This window comes from Condylura cristata, unplaced genomic scaffold (genome assembly GCF_000260355.1).
Source record: "Condylura cristata isolate star-nosed mole 26May11 unplaced genomic scaffold, ConCri1.0 scaffold00006, whole genome shotgun sequence".
Lineage (NCBI taxonomy): Eukaryota > Metazoa > Chordata > Mammalia > Eulipotyphla > Talpidae > Condylura > Condylura cristata.
Window position 1 is genome coordinate 65,158,152 of NW_004567107.1, and position 10,169 is coordinate 65,168,320.

At 54.8% G+C, this 10,169-nt stretch overlaps 2 protein-coding genes across 2 annotated transcripts; one reads left to right on the forward strand and one right to left on the reverse strand.

Moving 5' to 3' along the window:
- The first annotated feature begins 6 nt into the window (after nucleotides 1-6).
- Nucleotides 7-5,060, forward strand: TESK1 (testis-specific kinase 1). Its single transcript, XM_004677765.2, has 10 exons — nucleotides 7-407; nucleotides 509-630; nucleotides 743-791; nucleotides 1,323-1,469; nucleotides 1,784-1,866; nucleotides 2,026-2,116; nucleotides 2,368-2,451; nucleotides 2,568-2,657; nucleotides 2,797-2,911; nucleotides 3,215-5,060. Exons 1-10 carry the CDS (start codon nucleotides 189-191, stop codon nucleotides 4,096-4,098), a joined length of 1,884 nt encoding a protein of 627 aa, XP_004677822.1. The 5' UTR covers nucleotides 7-188; the 3' UTR covers nucleotides 4,099-5,060.
- Nucleotides 5,061-6,561: 1,501 nt separating this feature from the next.
- On the reverse strand, nucleotides 6,562-10,169 carry CD72 (CD72 molecule). The gene is made up of 7 exons (XM_004678042.1): nucleotides 10,091-10,169; nucleotides 9,913-9,990; nucleotides 9,214-9,285; nucleotides 8,637-8,726; nucleotides 8,129-8,449; nucleotides 6,707-6,849; nucleotides 6,562-6,600 (listed from the first exon to the last, which is right to left on the reverse strand). The coding sequence occupies exons 1-7, from the start codon at nucleotides 10,167-10,169 to the stop codon at nucleotides 6,562-6,564; spliced, it is 822 nt and encodes a 273-aa protein (XP_004678099.1).

Below are 10,169 nucleotides of genomic sequence, written 5' to 3' on the forward strand. Positions count from 1 at the left end.
CCACCCGGGCCCAGCGAGCCGGCGAGGCGGGGGCGGGCCCACGATCTCCCACAGACCTCCCATTCTCTAGACCCGAGCGGGAGCCCGGGCGCCGGGGATCCGGCTGGGCCGGTACCCATGGCGAGCGCGGCCTGCCCGGGCCCCGGAGACCCTGCCATGTGAAGCAGGCCGGGGCTGGGGGCCCGGCCATGGCCGGGGAACGGCCCCCGCTGCGGGGCCCTGGGCCCGGGCCCGGGGAGGCGCCGGGAGAGGGGCCCCCTGGGCCGGGGGGCGCAGGCGGAGGCCCGGGCCGGGGCCGCCCCTCCTCCTACCGGGCTCTCCGCAGCGCCGTGTCCAGCCTGGCGCGTGTGGACGATTTCCACTGCGCGGAGAAGATTGGGGCCGGCTTCTTCTCTGAGGTCTACAAGGTAAGAGCGGCGGAGAGGGCAGAGGGGCGGGACCAAGAATTAGACGCGAGGTTGGAACTAGGGGTCTCGGACTCGGGAACCGCTGCACTTGCCACCTCCAGGTTCGGCACCGACAGTCAGGGCAAGTCATGGTGCTGAAAATGAACAGGCTCCCCAGTAACCGGGGAAACACGCTACGGGAGGTGCAGCTGATGAACAGGCTCCGGCACCCCAACATCCTAAGGTGAGCGGCCTTAAGGGTGCTGGGGGGAAGGGGAAAGATCCCGCGGGAAAAGTGAGGATGTGCAGCGGTGGGAGCTTTTACAGCCTACTCTACTTTACCCATCCTTTTCCAGGTTCATGGGGGTGTGTGTGCACCAGGGGCAGCTGCACGCTCTTACAGAGGTGAGGCTGCGCCCCGAAAGGGAACCCCCTGCTCCCTTCGCCACCCACAAGGCAGGGAGAGTCAGGGACCAGCTGTATGTACAGAGGAGTCGTGACAGGCATCGGGTCCTGGGAAGCATCCCTGACCTTCCCTTTGGACAAACCACAAATAAGACTTCAGCTGCTCCCATCTCCTAATCCTCCAGGACCCCTAATCCCCTAGAAAGGTGGAATCCAATAGAACTTTCTGCGATAGTGAAAATGTTCTGTATCTGTGCTGTCTCAAACCGCAGCCACTAGCCACATGTGGCTAGGGAGCACTGGGACTATAGCTGTGTGACTGAGAAAAGGGATGTTTAGTTTTATGTGAACGTAATCATTTCAGCAGTCACACGTGACTGGGACAAGGCAGCCCTAGAACATGAATGAGAGACCCTACAGCATGGACTCACCCTTCTGATTCTCCTGAGTTCCCCTGGCTTATAAATGTGAGTTTTAGAGTACTGACTGGAACCTTCTTTTCATATCCCTTCTCCTCTCTCTATGCACCAGTATATGAATGGGGGGACCCTGGAACAGTTGCTCAGCTCCCCTGAACCCCTGTCCTGGACCGTAAGGCTCCACCTGGCTCTGGATATTGCCCGGGGCCTGCGGTACCTGCATGCCAAAGGTGTGTTCCACCGAGACCTCACATCCAAGGTAGGCTGGGCAGGTGGGTGCAAGCATGAAAGCAGGGTTGAGATATCAAAATGTACCTAGCCTGTGGATGTTGGAATGTGGGGACTAAGTTTGTGAGGATGATGGAATAGCAAGGGAGAGGAGAACGGGGTACTCAGGAAAGGGGCGTGTTCTGAGGGGAGTGTTTGGAGTGATAGATGTTGCTAGACTAGGGTGCCTGGAGAACTGAGAAACCATAGAGGTTTGGGGTTATTCTGGAGTGACAGGGTTTCAGGGTTTATACTGGGAGAGGAGAGAGCCGGAGATAATGGGTGTGTGGATGCTGTGTGTATCAGAACTGTCTGATCCGACGGGAAGACCGAGGCTTCACAGCTGTCGTGGGTGACTTCGGGCTGGCTGAAAAGATTCCTGTATATAGGTGAGGTAAACCCTCTGTCCCCAAACTTACCATAAGGTCCCTACCTAAGTGAAGCCCCCAGGAACATTTCTGGGGCAAGGGGTGGGGGAGTAGGTAGGGGAGGCTCACCTCATCCTTTTCTGTTTGGATGTTTCTGACCACTCTGCTCTACCATGACAGGGAAGGGGCAAGGAAGGAGCCATTGGCTGTGGTGGGTTCCCCTTACTGGATGGCCCCAGAGGTGTTGCGGGGTGAGCTATATGATGAGAAGGTAAGACATCAGCCTTTCAGATCCCCAAGGCCTTCCAGAGACCCCCTCAGATACTCTTAATAAGGCCTCATCCCTGTCTTCAACAACTCTACAAGATAATCAGAAGACCCCCAAGGTCCCTATTGTCCTTCACAGGTACCCCTCCAACACATGAAAACCATTAGGACTCCTCTCCAAATTCTGGCATATTCTGACAAAAACCTGACATGAAAACTATCACTTTCTCCTCTGACATTATCTCCTACCCCCAGGCTGATGTCTTTGCCTTTGGTATTGTACTCTGTGAGCTCATTGCGCGAGTACCTGCAGATCCTGACTACCTGCCCCGTACTGAGGTGAGTGAGGTCTATAGGTCTGAAAAGGAGGAAGATCAGCGCTGAGGTTGAGGTTGACTGAGGAGAAGGAGAACCCATAGAAGGCTGACTTGGAGGCCCGCCCTCTGTCCCCATAGGATTTTGGCCTGGATGTGTCTGCTTTCCGGACCCTGGTCGGGGATGACTGTCCACTGCCTTTCCTGCTCCTGGCCATCCACTGCTGCAGTGTAAGAGCTCCCTCTCCCTCCCACCCTCCGCCTTGTCCATCAGCTGACAGGCTGTCCTTTGGGTTCCAGATGATGGGAGAAAACTCATGGGTCCTCTTTTAAACCCCTCAGTGAAGTTGCCCCTATCTTCACCCATCAGATGGAACCTAGCACTCGTGCCCCCTTCACTGAAATCACCCAGCACCTGGAATGGATCCTGGAGCAGCTGCCTGAGCCAGCCCCTTTCCCCAGGGCTCCCCTGACACACAGTCAGGGTAAGTGAGCATGACCTTCACGCAACTTAAGGCCCTTTTGCCTTTCTCCTCAGAATCCAGAGAATTATTTGGGGCAGACAAAATGTACTTGTTAGATGAGAAGGCTGGGGATGAGGTGAGGTTGGAGGACATCTCAAAGAATGTAATTTTCCAATCTAGAGCCTGAAGAAAGGGAATAAGGAAAGAAGAAATAAAAGGGGACTGGAGGTGATATCTTTCCCTTTCCAAGGCACCCTATGAATGAGACCCCAAGCAGCTCTGGTCACTGCTGAGAATAGTGACCACAGACTTCTCTACCGACAGGGTCTGTTCCAAAAGAGGGTTCCTCTGCCACGCTTCCCAGGCCAGACCCCCGGCTCTCCCGAAGCCGGTCAGATCTCTTCCTGCCCCCATCACCAGAATCACCGCCCAACTGGGGGGACAGTCTGACTCGAGTCAACCCCTTCTCTCTACGGGAAGACCTCCGGGGTGGCAAGATCAAGCTCCTGGACACACCCAGCAAGCCAGTCGCCCCCTTGCCCCTTGTACCATCACCGCTGCCCTCTACCCAGCTGCCCTTGGTGACCACTCCAGAGACCTTTGTCCAGCCCGGGACACCTGCCCGCCGCTGCCGCTCGCTACCATCATCCCCTGAGCTTCCCCGACGGATGGAGACAGCACTGCCAGGGCCTGGCCCTCCTGCTGTGGGCCCTTCTGCTGAAGAGAGAATGGAGTGTGAGGGCAGTAGCCCTGAAACAGAACCCCCAGGACCAGCTCCCCAGCTGCCCCTAGCTGTGGCCACAGACAATTACATCAGCACTTGTTCCTCAGCCTCCCAGGCCTGGTCCCCTAGACCAGGACCTCCCCTTAACAACAACCCCCCAGCTGTGGTGGTAAACTCCCCACAAGGCTGGGTTGGGGAGCCCTGGAACCGGGCCCAGCATAGCCTGCCCCGGGCAGCAGCCCTGGAGCGGACAGAACCCTCACCGCCCCCTTCAGCTCCCCGCGAGTCCGATGAGGGGCTGCCCTGTCCAGGCTGCTGCCTCGGCCCCTTCAGCTTTGGCTTCCTATCCATGTGCCCCCGCCCCACACCAGCTGTTGCCCGCTACCGCAACCTGAACTGTGAGGCAGGCAGTCTCCTCTGCCACCGAGGACACCATGCCAAGCCACCCACACCCAGCCTGCAGCTGCCAGGGGCACGCTCTTAGCAGTGGGGCCTGTGGCCTCGGGCCTTCTCCTTAGGCCTTCAGGATGCCTTGAGGACAGAGCGTACACGTTGGACAGTGCCAGCCCTGGAAGGGCTGACTGGCTCTTCTCCCCATGTAGGGGACCTCAGCATGGACTCAAGGGACAAGGGACAGAGCATTTCCTCTCCAAACCCTGGGTTTGGTCTCCCATGGGGATCACTGAACCAGACACAGCATTGCTGACACAGGAGACTAACACGTGCAAGTTATTTAAAAATATTTCAATAAAACTGCCTGGCTGGCTCCGGGCTGCCCCATCCGCTTAGCCCATGCGCCCTCCACCCCAACTCCCTGCATTCCACTTTGGGAAGTTCTTCCAGAGGCCAAAACATCTAGAGGCTTCTTCACCACTTTTCCAGGAACAGTCCAATTTCTGAGACAGAATTTCAAGCAGGCAGTAGGCTGGCCAGAAGTGTTGGGCATGGATAAGCCTTTGGCCAGCACTGTCCAGGCAGAATAAGGTGACCTTAGGAGCTATAGGCTGCAGCTGAGAGATGCAGGACACAGGCACTTGTCGGCGTGAGTACCTGAAATTCAGTTAAGGACACAGGCACTTGTCGGCGTGAGTACCTGAAATTCAGTTAAGTATATAGTTGACTGTCACTGAGAACCCTCATCTAGCTTACCCACCTCCTCTCCCGCTCCCTGGACAGCCATACCACTGCCACCCTTCAGTTCCAGGCCTTCCCTGCCCAATTTTCCCTAAAGGGGCAGACCAATCCCTGGATATTGTAGTCATGACTGTCACTCTTAGGAACAAGTTTTCTTCTGACCTCTGACCCTGCTTTCAGCCCCTCCCCCTAATACCCTTCCCTCCATGCCTCAGTCCCATCCCTCATACTTACCAGCTCAGTGCAAAGAGCCATCCCTATCTGGAGAACTGAAAGTTGCCATCTGACAAATGCAGGGCAGTAGAGAACTTCCTCGCTCTTCCTGAATTTTTTTTTGCGAAAGGTTAAATACTATTTTGGCATAGTTTCTTAAATATCTAAAGAGTAATGAAACAGAACTGAGGTAAGTTTTGTCACCATCCCCATCCCACCTCTCTCTCTTGTCTGCATAAGGCCTAATTGAAGTCTCACCTAACTCCCCTGCCTGTCTAAAGCCATGTTTGGACATGGTTCAGACACACGTTTGGACTCCAACCTGAAAAGGCCTTGGGTCCAGGGGGAGGAAGAGTCTAAAATCTTTTTGTTTTTTAAAGATTTATTATGCATACAAGAACAGGGTACAGGCCAGAAGTGTGGGGGTGAAAGGATTCACCAGAGAAGAGTGGGGAGCAGAACAGGCAGATTGACTGAAACACACTGCTAAGGGGAGCAGTGGGGAAACGAGAGGTCTGCTTGCGCCATATGAGTCAGCTCCCTGGTTGGGGGTTGAACTCATGCTGCAGTAGCTGTGGAGGGTACCGCAGTGCTACACTCTAACCCATTGCATCACCAAGGTGAGCCCAAAAAGTCTAAAGTCTTAAAAATTGAACCTCTAGTGGAACAAATATAAGAGTGACTACCCTGTTTGAAAGTCCCTGGGTTAGTTCTCAAAGTTATCCCACTTCTGCCTTATTTCCCTGGAGAAGCTTGAGTGCCCTACACAGCCTTGACAGAGAAAGTACCCCCCTCAGTTTGAGTAGCCTGGGTAAGGGATCAGAGTTTAGAAAACTAAGGCTCTTCATCAGCTGTGAAATCCAGCTAAATTCTCAGCTTTTCCCTCTAAGAAAGGTGACATAGGTCTTAACTTAGTGAAATTTATAAAAGTTGCTAAGAACTTTGGGGGCTAGGAGAGTTATTAATCAAATAGACCTGGACAGATAGGCAATATTAGGTATTTATGAAGAGATTATGGAGTCAAAAATGCAAATAAATAAATAAACCGTAACAAACTTACCCATATCTTGGAAAACTATACCAGTCCTGGTTCACAATATATTTCAAGCCAGTCCAATATGAATCATAATAATATCTATGTCCTGTAAACAGCTTATTTAAGATTTCAGAATAATCCTGAAGGGAAATTCAGAGACCAGACATGTGAGGAGAGTGATGAGAAATAACAGAATAGGTATGAAATGGGCCTGTGCTGATGAAATGGGAATGACACTGGGGAAGCCTGTGAGCTTTGACAAGACTGGGTTGTCTTGTGCATGCTGTCAGCTCATCACTGACCTACCCCTGCCAGCTTCAAGGGCCACCCTGAGATGCTCCCCCTTCAGCTCTCATCCCCAGTGGGTGAGAATTCCTGCCAGCCTTTGAAGGGGCGGTCATCGGGCTGTTCTGGTCATAAAAGCCAATCCTACAATCCTTCCCACCAGGTCCCTCAGGTGGGCCCTCGCCACCTGAGAAGCCATGCTAGTACAAGAACTTGTTAAGCAGCCCAGAGAGTTGACCAGAAAACAGATAAGAAACAGGTTAATCATGCCAACACTAATCAGTTAGCAGGAGCCTCCTGGTGCATGGCACTGAGAAGCTGCATGGAAAAGGCAGGCATGCGTGCACTGCCATTCCTGTCTCGGTGGCATATGCCCTTATACCTAATAGTACCCACTGCATTCTCTGAATAAGGGTCTACTTACTGAATAACTTCTGTCACTGAGTGAGGCCAGCTCAGATGACAAAGATGTACAATATTCTTTGCTATCACTCCAATTTCTCCGATAATGTGAGATGTGAAAGCAATAATTCTCAGTCTGTGTCCATCCCACAGGACAGCAAATGTCTGAAAAAGAGGAGTGATAAGAGTTATCACTAAGGGCAAATCAATCACTGCAGCGTCCAAGCTGAGACCCCAGCTAAGGTTGAGACCAGAGTTTCAATGGCACAATTTGTCACTGGGTGCAGCCATGGGCAAGGTGGATGGGTGAGTTCATCCAGAGTTGAGCTATTGCCGGTCAGAAGCACCAACACAGAAGAAAACAGTAGTGAGTGGCTGAAGGGATGGCCCCAGGGAATTCAAGATGGGAGGAGAGAGGTGAAGCCAGGTGCCAGCTGCTGGGAAGAGGAAGACGGGGAGTCAGTGGGTTGGCAGCATCACTGAGGTTGAAAAGCATGGGGAAAGGCTGGAGGGTGGACAGCGTAGTCAGAGTGGAGAGCCAAACCCAGCTTTTCAGCAAAGAGCTTGGGTGCAGCTGTGGCAGTGGGTGTCAGCACGGCATGGAACCAAGGGACGCAGAGAATAGGAAGGTTAAAGGAATGAAGAGGCTGGGGCGTGTGCACATGGTCTCTGTCCAGGCCTTGAAGGGGTTTCCAGGTGCGCCCTGTGGAGACTGAGTCTAACCTCCACATCGACAACCAGTCCATGAACATCCTAGTCGCCTAGGGCCTGGCACCCTGCCTCAAACCTCAGCCTGCTCTGGCACAGCCTGAGCATGTGGTTCCTCCCTCATCCCCACACACTGAGCTGTGCTGTCTTTCAAAATGGGTGAATGCCCCACCCCGGTGCCCTACGCCACAATCCCCCCACCTGCCTCATTGTAAGAGCCACCCCACATAAGGCCTTCAGTCTCCTCATCCCATCACCAGACAGCATCTCCCAGTCAGTAATTCTTAACTTTGGGGGGAATCTCAGTTCAGTTGTACTGAAAATTAGAACCTCTCTTTGGGGAAAAAAAAAAATGTGCAAACATCCAATTTTACATCCAAGTTCACTGGGTTCCCAGATCCTTGACACTGATGTCAAGCCTGATGAGACCTAGGTTTGCTGCTTTGCACAGTGTGATTTGCACTGCTGGCTGCCACCCTCCTCTCCCCAACAGGATCTGCTTCAGAGTTGGGTGAGTCCCCCTGAATCCAGCACACAGCTAGAGCCTTCTCCCTGTTGGCCAAGACAACTCACGTCAGCCATCACTCTGATTCACTATCTCTTTCCTGAATAACTCAAACCCTCCCCCACCCAGTGCCCCCAACATTAAAAAGATGAACTCCTGCCATTAGTATCGCTTCACTTCAACCATGCCTCACAGCAGACCCTCCCATCTGTCCTCTCCCAGAGCAAGTACCTGGTGAGGTGCATAAGATAAACTTCTTTATCCACTGTATTCTGCTCAGCCTCTGCTCCAGGTTTGTCCTCTGTTCCCCCACACTGTGCAAGGTCTTCTGCAACTCCTCCCTCTCTGACTGGCAGGTATGTAGCTGCTCCTTGGTCTCCTGGCAGACCTTCTGCTCCTGCTGGCTCTGGACCAGCTCTTTCTTGGACTCCTGAAGCTGCTTTTCGTTCATCCTCAGCTGTGATATCGTGGAGACCAGCTCCTGCCTCAGGCTGTTGTTAGTGTTTTCCAGAACCTCACTGATCAGCTGGAGCTGCTGAGACACCTGCAGATCTGTTTGGCCATAAAGAGCACTTTGGAGGGCATCAGCTGTGCCCTGCTGTCCTGAGACTTCAAACGTCAGTCACTTGCCTACTTCTTGCTAAACAGGGTGAATTATAATATCTGACTAACACTAAGGATTAAGAAACTACTGGTTAGAGTAGGGTGTGAGTGGGCCATGTCGGCGGGCCATACTCACAGCGCACTCCCAAGCACATGGCAGCCACACCGAACAGCAGGCAGGTGACCAACAGGCCGAGGAAGAAGTACTGGATGTGTGTTGCACAACCTTAGGGAGACAGTGGGATGAGATGCAGGAGCCCCTTATACACCTAAGGGGTGGGTGGGTGGATGAGGAGCCTGTGAGGCTTAGGGCCGGCAAGGAGTTGGTGGGAATTAGGGCGTGGAGGTGGGGGAGGGGGACCCCCGCGGTGTTACTGAGGGTCACCGCGGGTAAAATGCGGAACTAAATTGAACGCGAGACCGGGGAGGGGAGGTATGTGAATGGAACTAGCACTAAGGGTGAGTGGTGGCGGGAGCGGATCTAGGGGTGAAAGAGGCGGGGGTCGCGGCTCGCGGCCGCACGGGGACCTGCGCGGGGGTGGGGACTCACTCCCGGGACCCACCGGCACTTCACTCTCCTCCTCTCCTCCAACCCGCCCCCCCACACACACACACACGCAGCCCAGGGCTCGTCGGGAGCGGGTCCCTCCGCCCGGTCCCGCGACCTGGCCCAGGGGAGTCTGCGAGGTGGGAGCGGGCGGGTGCGGACTCACAGGGGAGCAGCCTCCCGGCAGCTGGTGACTCCACGGAGCTCCTGTACGCCTCTGGCTGCTGGGACGAGACCCCTGCCGAGGGGAGCGCGGCCGGGCGCGAGAAGGTGGGAGCGCAGGGAAAACGCCCCTTGCCCCACGCGCGCCCTCACCGAGACGAGCCCCTGGCCTGTCCTGTGCCCTCCGACGCCCTCGGCGACTGCTCTGGGACACCTTAGCACTTCCCGGAGTTCCTTGTCTCCGCCGGGACGCTCTCGAGTCCCTCCTGGGTCCTCCCTTCCCCTTTGCCCGGGACTTCCTCACAGCTCTCCCGGGTCTCCCTGGGCTAGTCCTCTGGGGCCCCTCGACTGCGTCCCCGAACTCTCCCCGGGGGGTGCTCTCATCCTCTCTCCTACCGTCTCTCCTCTCTCCCGCGGCTCTCCAAGTCCCTTTCAAACTCATCTCCCGGCTAAGCTGCCCTGACTGCTCCTGGAGCCCTCGTCTTCCTACTGGGGCCCCCTTACCTTGGCCCTGGGTATTTTATTTTCCCCTGATTGCCATCTTCCCATTTTCTAATGTCCCAGCTTTCCTACGCATCTCCTTCCTTTCCCCCTTGCTCCCAAGAGTACCTTGCTCCCAAGAATGCTACAACAAGCACCCCCCAGCCACCACCCCGCCCCTGCCGCTGCCCCCAAGACACGCAGAAGTCTCCCCACTCCTTACCTGCTTTGAGCCCTGCCGAGGGTGGGGACACTTGGACGTTCTCATAGGTGATGTCCCCATCCTCATCAGCATCTGGGTCTGGAGAGGAAAGGGAGTGAGGAAAAGGTTCTGGAGGTGAGTGTGGGGTCCTGAGGAGGGTGGGGATACGAAGCCAAGGCGATGCCACCTCTCCCTTTACCTTGTCCTAAGTGGTTGGAGATGTTCTTCAGAGGGGCCTTCACAAACCGCAGGTCTGCATAGGTGATGGCCTCAGCCAT

Bases quoted from the DNA above. Each gene is read 5' to 3' on its own strand.
- TESK1 (XM_004677765.2), top strand. From the start codon at position 189: ATGGCCGGGGAACGGCCCCCGCTGCGGGGCCCTGGGCCCGGGCCCGGG. The intron at 408-508 runs GTAAGAGCGGCG...TGCCACCTCCAG, and splicing joins TCTTCTCTGAGGTCTACAAG to GTTCGGCACCGACAGTCAGG. The intron at 631-742 runs GTGAGCGGCCTT...ATCCTTTTCCAG, and splicing joins CGGCACCCCAACATCCTAAG to GTTCATGGGGGTGTGTGTGC.
- CD72 (XM_004678042.1), bottom strand. From the start codon at position 10,169: ATGGCTGAGGCCATCACCTATGCAGACCTGCGGTTTGTGAAGGCCCCT. The intron at 8,727-9,213 runs GTGAGTCCGCAC...TGTCTCCCTAAG, and splicing joins TGCCGGGAGGCTGCTCCCCT to GTTGTGCAACACACATCCAG. The intron at 6,850-8,128 runs GTACTTGCTCTG...CCTCTTTTTCAG, and splicing joins TATCTTATGCACCTCACCAG to ACATTTGCTGTCCTGTGGGA.